General features: G+C 33.0%; 1 protein-coding gene across 1 annotated transcript in view; it reads left to right on the forward strand.

Annotated features, from left to right (window-relative positions):
* The window catches only part of LOC138319030 (uncharacterized), a 35202-nt gene that overhangs the window by 4568 nt on the left and 9217 nt on the right, over nucleotides 1-21417 (forward strand). The window contains exons 2-6 of the mRNA XM_069261911.1: nucleotides 1766-1889; nucleotides 2782-2892; nucleotides 4925-5191; nucleotides 13592-13756; nucleotides 14039-14304. Of these exons, the coding sequence (XP_069118012.1) occupies nucleotides 1868-1889; nucleotides 2782-2892; nucleotides 4925-5191; nucleotides 13592-13756; nucleotides 14039-14304 (831 nt within the window). The 5' untranslated portion in view covers nucleotides 1766-1867. The remainder of the gene's footprint in view (nucleotides 1-1765; nucleotides 1890-2781; nucleotides 2893-4924; nucleotides 5192-13591; nucleotides 13757-14038; nucleotides 14305-21417) is intronic.

Raw genomic sequence — 21417 nt, forward strand, 5'->3', positions numbered from 1 at the left:
TTTTTCTTAATTGAATTTGATTGAAGACATGTATCAAAATATTAATGATCATGATTCATTTAAATGAAGAGCAGTATACACGGACTTAGTTGTTTGGTAATTACATATAAAGACAAAAACGACTTTTTCCTATTTTGAATAGCGATATACAAATGTAAGCCTATATCTGGATACTTATTACGATTCTTGTTGTAATATAATTTTAGAGATAGATAATATTAGGAAGAAAACCAACAATCCACTTCATCAAGAACATTATAGATGTCTGAGTGTAATAAACGGCTGACGATCACAGGCATACATCTGCAAAATACGGAAAACCGTCAGACAAGTAAACGAACTATTTCTTTTCAAATGTTTAAGTGTTTGTTTCCTTAAACATATAGACATATTATGTAATTGTATATTTTGCACAGAGTTTTCGATTTATTAATCACCGTCATTGACATATCTTTTGCGTTGTAAAAACAGTCATGTACATATTTATTAAAATCTGATATTATAAAAACAGTCATGTACATATGTATTAAAATCTGATATTATAAAAACAGTCATTTACATATGTATTTAAATCTGATATTATAAAAACAGTCATGTACATATGTATTTAAATCTGATATTATAAAAACCGTCATTTACATATGTATTAAAATCTGATATTATAAAATAGATACCGAATTACGAATGCATAAACTGCTATCCACATGGATCAATCAATCAATCAATCAAATATTTCACTTAAGTGTCATGCAATTTTTACAAATTTCATGCATATATTACAATGTTAAAAATGGATTTAATGAAATGTTTGTTCGATATTTAGCGTAAGTGACCTTAATGGTCCGCCATATTTGAGAATACAGACGTTTACATTGTTTAAATCAATATAATTATAATTTCTATTATATAGAGAAATGCAAAACATACATAACGCTTTAAAGAAATTCCTTTACATTTCCTGCATCCATTTTAAACTTTCAGTGCTTTAATTGCATGCATATGAGGCAAGGCAGCTAACTCTTAGATATACAAATGTGAAATACTAAAGTGACATGATAGGAAATGTGATCTAGTATTCTTCATTCTACATTCTATGTTTCCATGATTAAGGGTTTGTGTATGTGTGGGAGAAAAGGGACAGAAAATGTAGAATGACGAGTTAAGTTTCCATCGTGCACAACATAAAATTACTTGAGACCTATTTTAAAACTATTTTTGAGTTAGATGCTGAGCTATTTCACCTTCGTGATGATCAGGATTTTTTTGAGAAATGCATTATAATACAACAATATTGGTAATACTACGATGTACCATGACATCATATGAACATGTTTAATTATCGTAAAACTGGATCGTCTCTTAATAATCCAGGTGCTCCACATCTAATATTGCAATCTAATTACCATACTAAATATGTTGTACTATTATCTGTACATTACATGAACCAGGCCAAGGATGTTAGCTACAGGTAAAACAATTCATGGCTAGAGAGCACAATGTCAGTGTGTCGAAATAAACATAGCATAAGTACATTTGTAAGTGACAGTTACAGTTTGTATATATTCATTGTAGGTTTCCGGTGGTGGATAAGGGATCACAGCGGCATTGTCTGGAAGCATGTTTGTATGTTTGAAATGATATCAACAATGTGTATCAAGTATATTGATTTTGAAAACAATCAATATGATAGCAATAGTTGCATATATTTTCAAATGAAATCAAGTTATATTAATAAAAATCATGCATGTTATTATTTCTTTTTTAGACACAACCGCATGAGATCAAATAGACTGGTAAACTTTACTGTACCAATTAGGTTATACAGGTACAGAGGCCGTCACAGTATGATATCGAATGAATGCTATAAATGGACCCCCTGGGGACAATAGGTAAGGTATACCTATATGTTGTGACGCCTGTTATTGTTATTGAAATATTTGGTAATAAAGAAACTACCACTTGTCCTAGATGTACTGTAGATATTGCACTAAATCTTATTAATTTATGAAAATGAAATCAGATAAATTAAAAATATGATAAGACTTAAAAAACAATAGTTGCTGTAGATGATAAAAGGCACGTTAATAGGATGAATTACAGGTACGGGTATACTGACACATTTGCCACATGGCACTGCCCATTGCTTGTATAGGGTTGTTCGTGGTCACACCAGACTGGAGGTAGTACTCTACTAGATTACCTGTAGTTTAAACGCATTGCACTAAAGGTGGTAACGTAATGCACTATGGTGTAAAGGTTTTCAGACATAATTTGTAATAAAGGTTCCAAGATAAAGATAGATGGCTTCGGTCAATGCGTTAATGGTAAAAGACATTGACATAAGTTTCATATGTTTTTTACCTCATTATTTTTAGAAAGGGGTCAAGAATATAATAACCTAAGAAGGATTCACTGCATATGAGAACAATGGTGTTTTGACACGCCACAAATCATGCATTCCATATTGTGAAAAGTAAACTATCAATTGAAGCTCGCAAAAATGCTATATATAATTACCAATTCTAGATGAAGTGAAGAAGAGGAATAGATAAAATGTTTTTAAGTACAGAATAGGAATCTCACAAACAATGTTATGGTATAACTACACATCTGACATTTGTTATGATGGTGGGCCAGCAATTTAAATCATTTTACAACCAAAGAAGGCGGCTTTGGTGAACAGACACAATGGAATATAGATCGATACACGGAGATATAATGAGGATACAGCAGGTTTTACCTGGGTACGACTTATTCAAATGTTAGGGTATAACATTCCAGGTTGTGACAGGCGTACAAGTGTGATGGCAGCTTATCCAGGAATTCTGACATATCACATCACGTATTGTTTAATAGCATTGACATACACAGGCGTCACAGCTGAAACGTCAGGTCAGTTTATTTTTGTATTACTATGCTTATCAAAATGTATAGAAATTATCAATTATTATTTCATTTGAACTCACGATCACAATATTCGGATTTCAATTTTTTTATACAATTATATCAGATGAAAGATTTTTTTAATTCGCATTAAAAGCTTATGGACAAGACAATTTTGTTGAACATTCAAATATCATTGGAAAACGTTGAAGGAAAATCTTGATATGTGTTAGTAGTCATTATGATCAGTTATGTCATAGTAGTCTCATAGGATATAGTAATTAAGTTACTTTAATTACTGAAGAAAAATAAAATACTAATTCTTTTTAATAGATACATATTACCATTCGTCCGCGGTGTAGCCCCTTCAATAAAGAAATACAATCGTACTAGCAATCACTAATAGTACTATTTCCCTAAAATATATTACTTTAATGTCTACATTATAACCAATAGAGGACCTTTGTACATGAGTGAGTTGCCATTTCCTTTTTTATCATGCAATGTTACTCTTATATTATTATTATCACCAAAACAAACAGTGTCAGTCCGGTTAACGCTATTTATCTAGTCATAATTTTTTAAGTTTACAAAGATCTAAATAAATTATCAAGGGGTGTAGCTTCTAAGTTGAATATGACATATATTTAAAACGAAGACTGAAACGTTTGCATAATTATGTTAAAGTAATAACATAAATATTCTTAAACAATTTTATGTTGGTTGAACAGAATAATTAATTGTATGTTAAGGTATTGTGAAAATGGCTATATTTAAATTTGGAACGCATTAAAGTCGTTCAGAGTTAAAAAAAATACCCATTCAAAAATATAAAAATATACATCTTCGGCAGAATTTTGATCACTCAATACACACACTAATCTATTCGTTCTTCCCATCCAGTTGCAATAGGAAGTCAATGATCACATGCACGGTATTCAACAAATGTATTATAAAATTATTTGATAAAATCATCACACAACGTTCTAATTGTACAAAGAGTTACTAAAGTGGAAAATATAATCGTGCCATACTGACATTTGGTCTTTCTAAAATAATGATATCAATGATCAAATTTTGTTTTTATATTGATAATTTATAATTATAGCCCAGTTGATGCAGTTGTCTGTCTATATCACGGTTTCAGCTTTATATGCTGATATAATAATTATGCAGTTGTAGAAGAGAAGTAGATGAGATGGAATGTTTTACTTAGTATTCGCAACATCATGATCGTCAAACAGTCACATTTAAGCATTGGTGTCATATTTTTAAATTTCATAGGTGTATGGTAATGTTTTGTTTGCAAGCTGTATAGCGGATTCTCACAAAAGTGTGCGAACATTTCATAACCCGATGAAATTAAAATATAGTTACATTAAACCATATAATTGAAAAAAAAATGGCATTGCTTTGGAGGATTTGAAGTGGTCGTTTAGAACAGAGGGTCGCTTGATAAAGATTGTCTTTAGTACAGATTCGACTGTACGTTTTATAGTACGATTTCATTGAATTTTCGAGGTTTTTTTCAAAAACAATATGCAAAGTGAATAACTCAACTGTGATGTCGCGATCACGTATCTTTCAATATGAAAGTGAGATTAAGTACAAAAACAATTGCGTGCGAACTTCACAATATCGCCTAATTTCGTTCTCTCTATCAAGTCTTGTCTCATGAGGATGTGTACAGGATTAGCCTGTTATTTGATCCTATTGACTGAACACATGTCAATAAACAATTGTTAAAAATCCTTATCGTGTGTTTATCATTTCTTTTTGTTGTTTTGGTTTCTGAATACACCATTTCTGTCAATATTTCTACTGGAAATGGTAACATTACTAACTAATTCGTAACCAAATAACAAAATTTCATTCGATGCATTTTACCATTGACATGCATCAATGATACTATTATCGTTATCATCACCCTTATCCTCTTGTTATGGAAATAAAAGTTTGGAAGTGTTTAGTGGCATTATGTGTTGCAGGGCATGAGGAATGTGATTTGAATCATTTCTCCAATATTTGTTTCCTTTTTCAGTCTTCATGACCATTAGTATAGATGAATCCTTTAATGACAGAGTGTTTACCTCCGACATGATTGGGAGCTACACACTGGACACCTTAATGAAGTGTGCCGCACGCTGTACATCACAAGCATTATGTGTCTCCTTGTTCTATAACAAACACACTCTGGCGTGTCAGACACATAGCCTCGTTTTCACCGACCCCACGTCCTCATTGGTCAGCACCAACACCTCTTATTTCCACATAATGCATGGTAACAGCATCCTTGAACCTATTAAAGGTAATATTTTGCTTACTTTATTTGACTTGATAAGAGGTAAGTTGTAATCTTAGAAAGTTCACGTATGAACTATAGACTTTCACATTCATCCATAGCGATTATTGAAGTCAAGGTTGAGATTTATGATTGAAAATAGCAAAACTTGATCACTTTATTTAATTTTGAAGAATTTACAAATACTTTTTAAATATTGCAGATTATTTCTTATTTAAAGGACTTTGTTGATCGATTCAACATTATTGTAAACAAAATAACATCAGAATGCAACTAACGAAACCCTTTGATAGACCGTTTATATACCTCACCACATTCAGATTATACTAAAAAACACAAAAGATATGTATGATAAACTAAATAAAGTGAATACATTTAGGAACACAGCAGAGATTAAATGGGAAAATGCGATACACTATACACAGAAAGTTTGGCATCATCATTACAATTAAGATTCCGTTTCAAGTTACAAAAGACACAAATATTCACTTGTTCCAATACAGATTACAAAATAGAATACTTCCAACAAATTCATACTTAAAAATGATAAACAAACTACCAAATGACACATGTAACCTTTGTAATGAAGAGATAATGACAATTGAACATTTGTTTTGGAATTACCTAAAAGTTAAACCAATATGGGATAATATAACACAGTGAGTTTTTGATTCATCACATTCACTTTGAATTAAGACATAAAGAACGTATTATTTGGTTTTGAAAATGTAGAAATGGAAGAAAACTTTATTACAATCAACTTTATAATACTATACTCAAAATACTTTATATTTTTGATGTCAAGAAAGACGACAAACTTTAATTAAACCGCATTGAAAACATACCTAAAAATGCTCAAAATATATTTAACAATTGCCCAAAACCAATACAACATACAGGAATTTATTTTAATATGCCACGACTTCCAACAAATGTTTTAACGTTTCAAACAGAATTAATTGATATATACATACTTTGTATATGATGATAAATATAAGATGAATTTTGCATAGACTATATTTATATGCTGATTCGTTATTCTAGTACAGTTGTTAAATTTCAATTTGTTTATATATCCATTAATAACAAATAGACTTTGAAAGATTGAGTGAAAGTGATTTTTTGTGATAAATGTCTATGTTTATGGTATGAATGTGATGAGTCATCTAGTACATGTATGTAAGTGGTGTGGTGAATGAGAGTCCTCCTGTGTGGGGACTTTTGTTTATAATTTTGAAGGCTGACTCCAAGGCCCCAACATTAACATATCTGGGGTATTAAATGTTGTTTTTTGCGAAAAAAGACCACATACCTTCATCTTTGGCACCATAACACTTTTACAATTATAGTATGTCCGAAAAGATATCAACGGCTAATGTATGTCATTGTTACGAAAGGCTAATTGCAGCTTCAAAATTTACATTGGTAAAAAAATTGATCATTAGCTGGTCCCCTAACGTGCCTGTATTGTATATGGTAATTCATAATGCATGTATACTTACACTTCAATATATTTATACATGCATGTAATTTTAGCGACATTATTGATAAAACTGCATTATCTAATAGCACTTCAAACAAGGAATACATATGATTTTTTCTGCACAAAATGTTTTGATATATATATTGTAAATAATAACAGTACATTCATCAAAAGCAGTTAACATTACAGTCAAAGCTGCCTTAGCGACCACCTCTATTGTATAAAGACCACCTGTGTATATAAATACACATTATCTTTTATCCCAAATGGTCAAATTTAATACAATTTTACCTGTGTATCAAGACCACTTAGCTATAAAGTCCCTTGAACTTACAGACAAGTTGGACTGTATTTACATTCATCATATACAGGTAAAAAGGCAATGGTAAAATGACGTTTTAAGTTAAAGATTGAATCTTCGGGTATCCTTCTTTTTTCGTGCAGTTTGCAAATGACAAACAACGTAGTTATATTTGGTATCAAACTAATTATTAAAGTATACTTATTATTATTTAAGACAAATTATTCTATCCAGTTCTTTTATTTCGGAGGTTATACATTTATGACGGTATTTAACTTCCCACCAATGTCCAATGCACTACGTTTTAAATATGCTAATGTACTTATATCTTTCTAATTTAACACCCATAAAACATACATATTTCTTATTTTCATGAAAATGATATATTTTCCCAAAAAATATTTTATTCAATAAAAATATGTTCCTGCAATATATTTCCCTTTCGCAGAAGGTCTCTCTCACACAATATCATATTTAGCAGGGACTTATGCATATGTTGGATAGCGGGATATTCCCCGTTTTTCTATATATTACAAACTTACATAGTAGTATTCAGTGTTCGTGTAGATATTTTATGTTAATCACGTACTCGTACACCGCTCCGCATATAGACACAGCAATACAGTGTCAATTGAACGTCGTACCCGAGGACAAAGGAGGCATGGTACTTCTTTATCAATGAGGTATCACTGTATTTACGGTATTATAGTATCCCTTCAATTGTGTCAGTGAAAGCTTGATCTGGTCCGCGATAAACAATGACTAGCTATAAAGAAAATGATTGAACCAGGAAACTGTGACTATTGAAATAGCTATAGAGTATAAACGATCAATATATCCGACCGTGTTAAAGACTGTGGTCCCAAACAAACAATCAGGTTATTGACCAAATCATTACACAGGAAGCGTTAAGAGCTGTAAGTTCAAAGTTAAACACGTAGATGTAACGTTCATTCTCCACTAAATGTACAAATTCCATTATTAAGTGTCCTCTATCAATATCGGGACTTAAAAACCATGTTTGTATATCATGTTTGTTTCACACGTGAAATGTATTGATTGATCTTCGAAAATAATCAAGTGTGGTTCCTCGGACCAATTAAGATTTTTCTCACCATCACATTAAATATGGCTCTCGTGACGAATTTCGACTGTCCTCTTAAGCTATAATGTATTTCATAAATCATCTGTGACTTAGTAAATGGGTAAATGTTACATTTTTTTCTATCATATCATAGATATTAGCATACGCAATGAGAATAGACAAGTATTGGCACACAAAATGCTTTGATATTTTTTATATACCTCATTTTATCATTGTCACAAACTATGCTGGCAGATACGTTACCAACAAATAAAATCATGTACACAATTGATATATTATCCAATGTCCACGTTTTTTTCGTGATAATGAACTTTAATATGTATACTAACTTTTACTTTTATGACATGGAGACATTCATTAACAATTAAATAGACAGGTGCGATCTAATCTTGAAAATATACATGTTACGCAACGACATCAACAGATACGTTACTACTATGTACTTGATTACATAGGATGCCACTTTCCCACAGAGATAAATCCACATCACAGTTTGAAAAGTATATAATACTAAGTGTTACAATGTTTGTGGTTTGGTCGACAAGTCACACGGTGTCATTTAAATGATGAGAGGGGTTAGTGTCGGTCAGTACGTTACAGACAGATACGTTATGGAAAAATACCCATATCGACAGAAATTCTCACGCTTGTCATAAAACATTCGAAATTAGCGTAACCACGTGGCAAGTGTCCGAGAGTTTGTCAATAGTTTACAAGCGGGAAGATTCGTTGTGTTGCCAGTGTTGGGAAACTTGAAATAAGAAAAACCTTTACTTTCCTTTATTATATACCTGTACATAGTAACATATATATACATTTCTGATAATAATTACGTGATTTCTAACACTAGTTAGCTGTATTGATTAAGCTATTAGGTATATAATTAATTGTTAAATGTATAAATCACATATCAAAATAGTAACGTATCTGGTATAAAAGATCACGTATCTGTTTGATGAAAGATGTACCGTTAACTCTAATATTTAGTGTAAAACTAATAAAAATAGTGTTACATCGACTAATTCAAATACATTTTATAGCCAGATACTGTTAGAATGTTTGTTATACTAATGATACGGTGATGTGATATATAAACATGAATAACGTATCTGTTTATTTGGTAACGTACCTGTCATATTTGGTAACGTATCTGTACTTTTGTACGTAAACTCAATTTGAGTGAACTTGGTTTTATTTGTAGCAATTTGTTTCAGACTAGATATGGTCAGAAAATGTAAGTTTAGGGTTGTTTGTGGCAATCAAGTATGACGGAGACTGATACGTTTCTCAGGTGAAGGAAGGCGAGGACAAATAGAATGAATTATTCCTTTTCTTCATGTCAAAAAACATCAACGAAGGACAAGTGAGGTTTCGTTGGCCAATAATATCAGACGAACTGTTTATCCTGAGTTATCACATCTACCTGTCAGCCGTGCGGGTCGTTTTTTCCCAATTAAATGACAAGAACGCCGAAACCATCCGTAGTCAATGGGAATCGGTGTAGACAGATACGTTACCAATATGGTACAAACATAATCATCCCTTCATCAACGCCGCTTTCAATAGTTTTGATCTATCGTTTGATAATTTCGATGTTGTAGTTTTGACTACAAATTTTGAAGCAGATTCGTGTTATTGAATTCGTTTATTTTCTAATACTTCATAAAGACATATATACCAAGAGAACAGATACGTTACCGCTGCTAATTTAGGCAAAAACATCTAAAGTATTGCGGAGTAGTAAAACCGCTGAAAAGTACATTTTCGTTGATGCATTTTGACGAATTTATGAAACAGAAAAACATAATAATCCTGTCAGATTTCTACAGTCATATATTAAGTATGTTGTAACATATACGTTACTTTTTAAAGAAGGATTTTAATGTCCCATACAGTAATTTGTGATTTATACAAATAAAAAATTACTGACATGTACTTATGCAGATATAAGTACAGTTTGATAATAAGGAAAAATATAGAAACGAAATATTTTGGTACTATCTTTATATGAAACTATTCGAACACACTTATGAATCATACAAACCAATATTCACAAATGAACTTTTTATAACTGCAATTGATAAAGACAAGTTGCTTTCGAGACGGACAAATGGCTTTGAATGGAAAGAAAAGTCCAAAACCAAAGCAAAAAATCAGTTAAAGTGTATATTTTGTGGCATTTTTAATGACAAACCTCAATTTAGTTCATTTTAACAAAGTCACGTATCTGTTATTTACCAAAATATGATGGTTGTCTGTAACAATTATAACTTTTCTATGAGTAAAGATAGGAGCCAGCCCTTTTGGATTTAAAAAGTAGAGATATTTGCCAAACAAATGACAATACAAAAGAACTTTGATTTCAATTTTCATATTTTATGTTTTTATTTCCGAAAACATGCAAATTAGTGGAGAATGAACGGTAAGATGTTAGCAGTCCTTTCGGTGATGGACCCTTTTTAACCAAGTGACGAAGTGATGATCGTATGTATTAGTGCAATGAATATCCCGTAGTTTCCACTGAGGTAGAATAAAACGAAAAGTATTAATCATAATTTTGCATAGCAATGATTGCGATGACGCAAATTATTTTTTTTACATATTATCTGCTGAATTTTTACTGTGCCAAAATATCAATGCCAAGCATATCTACAGCACCGTGTATTATTCAATATGCATTTTGTTACATAATTATGTCTTAATTGACAGAGGGCTAATAGAACTCGTCATTGGAGACATGTTTCAATGAATTTTGCTTCCCAACATATGACAATTAAAGATGCTTCACCGCTGACAAATGGTACTTTTTCACTATAAAAAACAGGAGCAGACAATTTAGTATTTTTCTTCAATTACAAAAGTTATTTACTTTACACCATTACCACCATTGAAAAGTTTGAGTTTCTAATTTTACTTCAAGTTAAAAAAAATGAAAAATAATTAATTGCATCCCGAAAAAATTCCGTGACACTATATCCTATATGGAATGAAGTACTGATTGGGCATGCATCAATGGCGAAATAAATTATTTCATATTGTTTTTTGTGTTAGTTAGGCATATATATACACGATTAAACACTAATTATTGTTCCAATGATTAATATCATTTATGCTCTGTCGGCGGTGGAGCATCTACATTTATATATGTTTGTTTGTCTGTTTGATTATCTTAACGTCCTATTAACAGCCAGGGTCATGTAAGGACGGCCTCCCATGTATGAAGTGTGTGTCGTGTGTGAAGTGCGAGGTGCGTGTTTTTGGGAGAATGCAGTATGTTCGTGTTGTGTCTTCTTGTATAGTGGAACTGTTGCCCTTTTATAGTGCTATATTACTGAAGCATGCCGCCGAAGACACCAAGCAACACACCCCACCCGGTAACATAATACTGACAACGGGCGACCCTGTCGTCCCAATCCTTATTTGCTGAGCGCTAAGCAGAAGCAGAAACTACCACTTTTATAGAATTTGGTGTGTCTCGGCCAGAGGACAGAACCACCCAGAGCCTTCCCCACAAGCGCGAACGCTCAACCCAAGGCCAAAAGTGAGGCGGTGCCAAGGGTGGCATCAGGAAACATAGTCAGTTAGGAAGAAGAGAAAAGATAAGATCATGCAATAGGGGCAGCAGGTACAATTCTAACGCACTACCTGCAGGGCCAAATTACTTTATGTACATACAATGTATGTATGGGTGGTCAATTTGTATAAAAACATCACGACAGGTAAAGACGAAGTAGTTCTTAGCTGTCAATGTACATCAGACAAGTTCAAAGTAATCTAGTCCATGAAATAAGGTACTTAAACTCTAATAAAGGTTGTTTGCTTTAACTCATTGCCAAATGAGTTTACATTTGAATGTGGTATAGATTCATTTCAGAATACGTTCACATATTAACACGACATTGATAGTGTTACTTTGTCAGCTAAGTAGATTTTACTTTAACAGAGGAAGTCATCCATTTGCGTTATTTACCATTGGAAAGATTTCGGAACAACCAGCTTTGTTAAGCCTCGACTATGATGTATGTATGTACTGGTATAATCAATACGTAAACGGATCTTTATCTTTGTAGGTTTGAAAAAGTCATGCAGTGTCGCTATGGACCAATAAAATGAATTCGAGAGGCATGTGACTTAAAGATGCTCCAACGCCGACAGAGCATAAATGATATTCGTCATTTGAAGAATAATTGGTGTTTAATCATGTATATATGTCTAGGCTAATTAACACAAAAAAATAACATAAAATAATTCATTTTGCCTTTGGTGCATGCACAATCAGTACTTCATTCCATATAGGATATAGTGCCACGGATTTTTTTTCGGGCTACAATTAATTATTTTTCATATTTTTAACTTGAATCAAAATTAGAAGCTCAAACTTTTCAATGGTGGTAATGGTGTAAAGTATAATAAAGGAAAATACTAAATCGACTGCTCATGTTTTTTGATAGTGAAAAAATACCATTTGTCAGCAGTGGAGCATCTTTAATAATTTTTTTCCTGAACTTTAAATGTTTTTTTTTCATTGTTTTTTTTATTTGCCCCTTACGGAAAATGAACATACATGTAGATCAATGTTATGAGATTTTCAAAATAAAAAAAAATAAGTTTAAGAGCAACCTTTTCGCTATTAATGTGCAAAATATTTACAAAAGTTTAATACCAAAACTTTTATATAGGGTTAAATCTGGCATAACGGCTGAAAATGGTGCATTTGTAGCTAAAATGTAACGGGTAGGGATACAGTAGCATATATTGTTATGCTGAAAAGAAAAGGGGTCTAATTAATCAAAACTGGTATATTTTAAAAGAAGCCGAATGAAAATGAATTTAACAAACATCAATACATATCAAACACCTTATTAGGAAATTATGGCTTTATTTTTTGCCGAGGGTAGACGGCCAAAATCTTTCACGAGATATCCTTGTCCACTTCACAGACTCATGTAAGATTCATTTTCTCCCATACTTAGTAGAAAAAAATGATGATATTCCACTTGGTTTCCAGCTTTTTCATCGCGCCATTATCGCAGGAACGTCGTTATGCGTTAAAATTGATGACGTCATCTACAATGCGCGGCGCAGTTACGCCGCATGTATTGATGAGCGCGTGTGAGCTGTCTTACACCCCCCCCTGTGTAAGATAGAGTTATCTTGTTATCTTTTCCCTAGCAACCGCGGGATATCCCTGTGAAGTATGGGAGAAATAATGTTCCATTATCCTATCCTTTTTATGTATTCTGTATGATCTCAATGTCTTTAACATCAGACAAGAAAATATTCTGAAATAAAAAAATCTCCAAGATCTACAGGGGCAACTAACACATACTCTTTTCTTTAGTTCAATGAAGAGATCGAGGATGCAGAACGTCCTGAGCAACGAATAGAGTTTGCCTTCTATTTGTATTATCATTTAAACATCATTAAACTGTAAGAGTGCCGACAATGACGTCCTCATTATTCTTCGGAGAAATAATTGTAAGAGTTAACAAGGAATATATTCTATCATATCCCTAGAATGTGGCGAGCCTCCTGCAGAATTAGGAGTTTTCTGGGCAGTAGGAACTTCTTACTTAGGTAGCAGACGACAATATAGCTGTGATGGCGACAGGTTGCCGAGAGTATCGGGAGTAGAATGTCTGAGTACCGGAAATTGGTCACTGATGTCCGATTTTTGTAAAGGTATTTTGATTTTAATTACTTTTTTTACCTCGAGTATTGTTTTTATTTATTTTCAAGATTTCAATCACTACCTATTAAGTAAAATTTTAGCATGTTATATCTTAGATTGAACTACTCTTTTACCAAATACTTATTAATACTAATAATAAATCACCATCTCATAGTTAAATTATTGTAAATATTATGCAATTACATGTACATACAACATGCAAACAAATTTAAAACAAAACTAAAAGAAGCCCGATATCGAAGTAATAAAAAGGTAATTTCCTGTTGTTTAAGAACTGGAGAGCTGCGAAGATGTCAAGACATGTAGCATTGCCAACGTGGATGCCACCTATCTATTGTACCCGCCAGTGCTCGAGGGTCATGGAGTGCAGATTTACTGCCACAACTTAGCCACAGATCCCAAAGCATATGTTACTCTATTTGAAGAGAACATGTCAAGGAATGACTACTCTTTAAGAACAAGGACTTTCCCTTGTTCGTTTGCTGACCGTGATGGCGATGCCACGGCACGTTTCCACAAAATCAACGTCAATTTAACGGTATGATGGGTTTTTTAATCAAATAATTATTACACATAATAATTTGACAAATTGAGGAGACATGCCATTCCATTGGATCAATGATCGGGTCAGTATAAAGAACGATTATACATCCTTTATCAGATCGCCCTTTTCACAGGTGGAAACCGGATTAAGGTAACTGCAGTTACCCGTATCTAACTTGGCGACGGTACGAGGAAAATCGTACTGTCTGTTATATATATATATATATATATATTTATGCATCTACACACTGTCGCAAGAATAACACAACGATGAATATGAATGAAAATAGCCAACCTAGAGTAGGCTGACTTAGAATTTATTAATATGTATATTCAACACAAAAAAACAATATAATCAAAAATACATAGAACAATATTTAAAAATATACATATTGAAAAAGGGGGCCACACAATCACATGTAAGGTTAATGTATATCACCAACACACAATCACATGTAAGGTTAATGTATATCACCAACACACAATCACATGTAAGGTTAATGTATATTACCAACACACAATCACATGAAAGGTTAATGTATATCACCAACACACAATCACATGTAAGGTTAATGTGTATCACAACACACAATCACAAGTAAGGTTAATGTAAATCACCAACACACAATCACATGTAAGGTTGATGTATATCACCAACACACAATCACAAGTAAGGTTAATGTATATCACCAACACACAATCACATGTAAGGTTAATGTATATCACCAACACACAATCACAAGTAAGGTTAATGTATATCACCAACACACAATCACATGTAAGGTTGATGTATATCACCAACACACAATCACATGTAAGGTTAATGTATATCACCAACACACAATCACATGTAAGGTTAATGTATATCACCAACACACAATCACATGTAAGGTTGATGTATATCACCAACACACAATCACAATCACCAACACGCAATCACATGTAAGGTTAATGTATATCACCAACACACAATCACATGTAAGGTTAATGTATATCACCAACACACAATCACAAGTAAGGTTAATGTAAATCACCAACACACAATCACATGTAAGGTTAATGTATATCACCAACACACAATCACATGTAAGGTTAATGTAAATCACCAACACACAATCACATGTAAGGAAGGTTATTGTATATCACCAACACACAATCACATGTAAGGTTATTGTATATCACCAACACATAATCACATATAAGGTTAATGTATATCACCAACACACAATCACATGTAAGGTTAATGTATATCATCAACACACAATCACATGTAAGGTTAATGTATATCACCAACACACAATCACATGTAAGGTTAATGTATATCACCAACACACAATCACATATAAGGTTAATGTATATCACCAACACACAATCACATATAAGGTTAATGTATATCACCAACACACAATCACATATAAGGTTAATGTATATCACCAACACACAATCACATGTAAGGTTAATGTATATCATCAACACACAATCACATGTAAGGTTAATGTGTATCACCAACACACAATCACATGTAAGGTTAATGTATATCACCAACACACAATCACATGTAAGGTTAATGTATATCACAACACACAATCACATGTAGGTTAATGTATATCATCAACACACAATCACATGTAAGGTTAATGTGTATCACAACACACAATCACATGTAAGGTTAATGTATATCACCAACACACAATCACATGTAAGGTTAATGTATATCACAACACACAATCACATGTAAGGTTAATGTATATCACCAACACACAATCACATGTAAGGTTAATGTATACACCAACACACACAATCACATGTAAGGTTAATGTATATCACCAACACACAATCACATGTAAGGTTAATGTGTATCACAACACACACAATCACATGTAAGGTTAATGTATATCACAACACACATCACATGTAAGTTAATGTATACAACACACAATCACATGTAAGGTTAATGTATATCACCAACACACAATCACATGTAAGGTTAATGTATATCATCAACACACAATCACATGTAAGGTTAATGTATATCACCAACACACAATCACATGTAAGGTTAATGTATATCACCAACACACAATCACATGTAAGGTTAATGTATATCACCAACACACAATCACATGTAAGGTTAATGTATATCACAACACACAATCACATTAAGGTTAATGTATATCACCAACACACAATCACATGTAAGGTTAATGTATATCACCAACACACAATCACATGTAAGGTTAATGTATATCACCAACACACAATCACATGTAAGGTTAATGTATATCACCAACACACAATCACATGTAAGGTTAATGTATATCACCAACACACAATCACATGTAAGGTTAATGTATATCACCAACACACAATCACATGTAAGGTTAATGTATATCACCAACACACAATCACATGTAAGGTTAATGTATATCACCAACACACAATCACATGTAAGGTTAATGTATATCACCAACACACAATCACATGTAAGGTTAATGTATATCACCAACACACAATCACATGTAAGGTTAATGTATATCACAAACACAATCACATGTAAGTTAATGTATATCACCAACACACAATCACATGTAAGGTTAATGTATATCACCAACACACAATCACATGTAAGGTTAATGTATATCACCAACACACAATCACATGTAAGGTTAATGTATATCACCAACACACAATCACATGTAAGGTTAATGTAAATCACCAACACACAATCACATGTAAGGAAGGTTATTGTATATCACCAACACACAATCACATATCAGGTTAATGTATATCACCAACACACAATCACATGTAAGGTTAATGTATATCATCAACACACAATCACATGTAAGGTTAATGTATATCACCAACACACAATCACATGTAAGGTTAATGTATATCACCAACACACAATCACATGTAAGGTTAATGTATATCACCAACACACAATCACATGTAAGGTTAATGTATATCACCAACACACAATCACATGTAAGGTTAATGTATATCACCAACACACAATCACATGTAAGGTTAATGTATATCACCAACACACAATCACATGTAAGGTTAATGTATATCACCAACACACAATCACATGTAAGGTTAATGTATATCACCAACACACAATCACATGTAAGGTTAATGTATATCACCAACACACAATCACATGTAAGGTTAATGTATATCACCAACACACAATCACATGTAAGGTTAATGTATATCACCAACACACAATCACATGTAAGGTTAATGTATATCACCAACACACAATCACATGTAAGGTTAATGTATATCACCAACACACAATCACATGTAAGGTTAATGTATATCACCAACACACAATCACATGTAAGGTTAATGTATATCACCAACACACAATCACAATGTAAGGTTAATGTATATCACCAACACACAATCACATGTAAGGTTAATGTATATCACCAACACACAATCACATGTAAGGTTAATGTATATCACCAACACACAATCACAAGTAAGGTTAATGTATATCACCAACACACAATCACATGTAAGGTTAATGTATATCACCAACACACAATCACATGTAAGGTTAATGTATATCACCAACACACAATCACATGTAAGGTTAATGTATATCACCAACAACACACAATCACATGTAAGGTTAATGTATATCACCAACACACAATCACAATGTAAGGTTAATGTATATCACCAACACACAATCACATGTAAGGTTAATGTATATCACCAACACACACAATCACATGTAAGGTTAATGTATATCACCAACACACAATCACATGTAAGGTTAATGTATATCACCAACACACAATCACATGTAAGGTTAATGTATATCACCAACACACAATCACATGTAAGGTTAATGTATATCACCAACACACAATCACATGTAAGGTTAATGTATATCACCAACACACAATCACATGTAAGGTTAATGTATATCACCAACACACAATCACATGTAAGGTTAATGTATATCACAACAACACACAATCACATGTAAGGTTAATGTATATCACCAACACACAATCACAAGTAAGGTTAATGTATATCACCAACACACAATCACATGTAAGGTTAATGTATATCACCAACACACAATCACATGTAAGGTTAATGTATATCACCAACACACAATCACATGTAAGGTTAATGTATATCACCAACACACAATCACATGTAAGGTTAATGTATATCACCAACACACAATCACATGTAAGGTTAATGTATATCACCAACACACAATCACATGTAAGGTTAATGTATATCACCAACACACAATACACATGTAAGGTTAATGTATATCACCAACACACAATCACATGTAAGGTTAATGTATATCACCAACACACAATCACATGTAAGGTTAATGTATATCACCAACACACAATCACAAGTAAGGTTAATGTATATCACCAACACACAATCACATGTAAGGTTAATGTATATCACCAACACACAATCACATGTAAGGTTAATGTATATCACCAACACACAATCACATGTAAGGTTAATGTATATCACCAACACACAATCACATGTAAGGTTAATGTATATCACCAACACACAATCACATGTAAGGTTAATGTATATCACCAACACACAATCACATGTAAGGTTAATGTATATCACCAACACACAATCACATGTAAGGTTAATGTATATCACCAACACACAATCACATGTAAGGTTAATGTATATCACCAACACACAATCACATGTAAGGTTAATGTATATCACCAACACACAATCACATGTAAGGTTAATGTATATCACCAACACACAATCACATGTAAGGTTAATGTATATCACCAACACACAATCACATGTAAGGTTAATGTATATCACCAACACACAATCACATGTAAGGTTAATGTATATCACCAACACACAATCACATGTAAGGTTAATGTATATCACCAACACACAATCACATGTAAGGTTAATGTATATCACCAACACACAATCACATGTAAGGTTAATGTATATCACCAACACACAATCACATGTAAGGTTAATGTATATCACCAACACACAATCACATGTAAGGTTAATGTATATCACCAACACACAATCACATGTAAGGTTAATGTATATCATCAACACACAATCACATGTAAGGTTAATGTGTATCACAACACACAATCACATGTAAGGTTAATGTATATCACCAACACACAATCACATGTAAGGTTAATGTATATCACCAACACACAATCACATGTAAGGTTAATGTATATCACCAACACACAATCACATGTAAGGTTAATGTATATCACCAACACACAATCACATGTAAGGTTAATGTATATCACCAACACACAATCACATGTAAGGTTAATGTATATCACCAACACACAATCACATGTAAGGTTAATGTATATCACCAACACACAATCACATGTAAGGTTAATGTATATCACCAACACACAATCACATGTAAGGTTAATGTATATCATCAACACACAATCACATGTAAGGTTAATGTATATCACCAACACACAATCACATGTAAGGTTAATGTATATCACCAACACACAATCACATGTAAGGTTAATGTATATCACCAACACACAATCACATGTAAGGTTAATGTATATCACCAACAAACAATCACATGTAAGGTTAATGTATAACACCAACACACAATCACATTCATGAACACACGATGATTTATGTACGACGTCAGTGCCAAGAATGTAACGGGAATATCATCACTGCATAATTTAGCAACGTTTATTTGTTACGCTAATTGTATAGCAGACAAATCTGTAGTCATAAGGTATAATTTCAGAAGATCGTGGTGAGGTGGCTGTTATAGTCAAGCCCCTGTGAATCCAGTTCTTAATAAAATCAAATTACATTTTATTAGGATTTTTTAAGTTGTAGTCAAATTTCTTTAAAGTACATGTACAAGCGTGTTCAATTTATGAAGGAAATTAAAGTTATTAAATGTTGATTAAATACACTCGGACACTATGGTATTCTTGTAAGAGCAGGTGTTAGTGTAATGCTTATGATCATTTACAGACCATCCGAAAAACACTTTTTTAATGATTATGTACTGTACCCATAACAATCTGTGTCTTATTTTACATATCTTTCTCAGCAACAGTAACATGCTTCTCCCATTATCAAACCCTGTGGTGCTTGATTTTTCTGCAATACATGTACATAATGTGCTCAATCAGAAATTTCTGGACAATCACATCATTGTTTGTGTGGGCTTACACTTTAAAAAACGAGAGGCCCAGATGGTCTGTATCGCTTACTTGGTTTGTAATGCCAAATAATTCTGAATACAGGATCATTGTTTCTTTTCTGAAGGAATTTAAAGATCTACCTCTTAATTCCCTGACCAAATTTGATAACAACTCATGCATAACTCTATGACTAGTAGCACTTGAAAGAAGGGGGTTCAGAGCCAATACAAACTCTGTTCCCTTTCCACAAAGGATGTTTCGGGCCAAAATTGGTTAGAATCCATGTAGAACTCTATGACTAGTAGCACTTTAAAGGATTTACCTCTATTTCCCCTGTTGGGCTCCGCCCCTCCTGCACCCGGGGGATCAGAGCAAAAATTTATACAAACTCTGTTCCCATTTCCCCAAGGATTTTTATGGCCAAATTTGATTAGAATCCATCCAGAACTCTATGACTAGTAGCGATTTAAAGGACTTACCTCTATTTCCATTATTGGGCCCCGCCCCCACCCCCCCCATCCCTGCCCCCGGGGGTCAGAGCCAAAATTTATACAAACTCTGTTTCCCTTCCTCTAAGGATGTTTCTGGCCAATTTTGATTAGAATCCACGCAGAACTCCATGACTAGTAGCGTTTTAAAGGAAACGTTGACGGACGGAGGATAGACGCCGCGCCATGACATAAGCTCACCGGCCCTTCGGGCCAAGTGAGTTAAAAATAATCAAACTCTTAGATTTGGATACGAGTCCTAGTCAATATATATTAAGTATATAAATGAAAATAAGAAAACCTAAACGAATTGTCTCAAACTTAATCCTAAACACAACCAGAATAACCTTATAAGTTTCGCTATTCAAAAATGTATCGGTGAGTTACCCTTATAACGGCAAAATTGACATT

The sequence above is a fragment of the Argopecten irradians genome, chromosome 3 (assembly GCF_041381155.1).
Source record: "Argopecten irradians isolate NY chromosome 3, Ai_NY, whole genome shotgun sequence".
NCBI classification, from domain to species: Eukaryota; Metazoa; Mollusca; class Bivalvia; order Pectinida; family Pectinidae; genus Argopecten; species Argopecten irradians.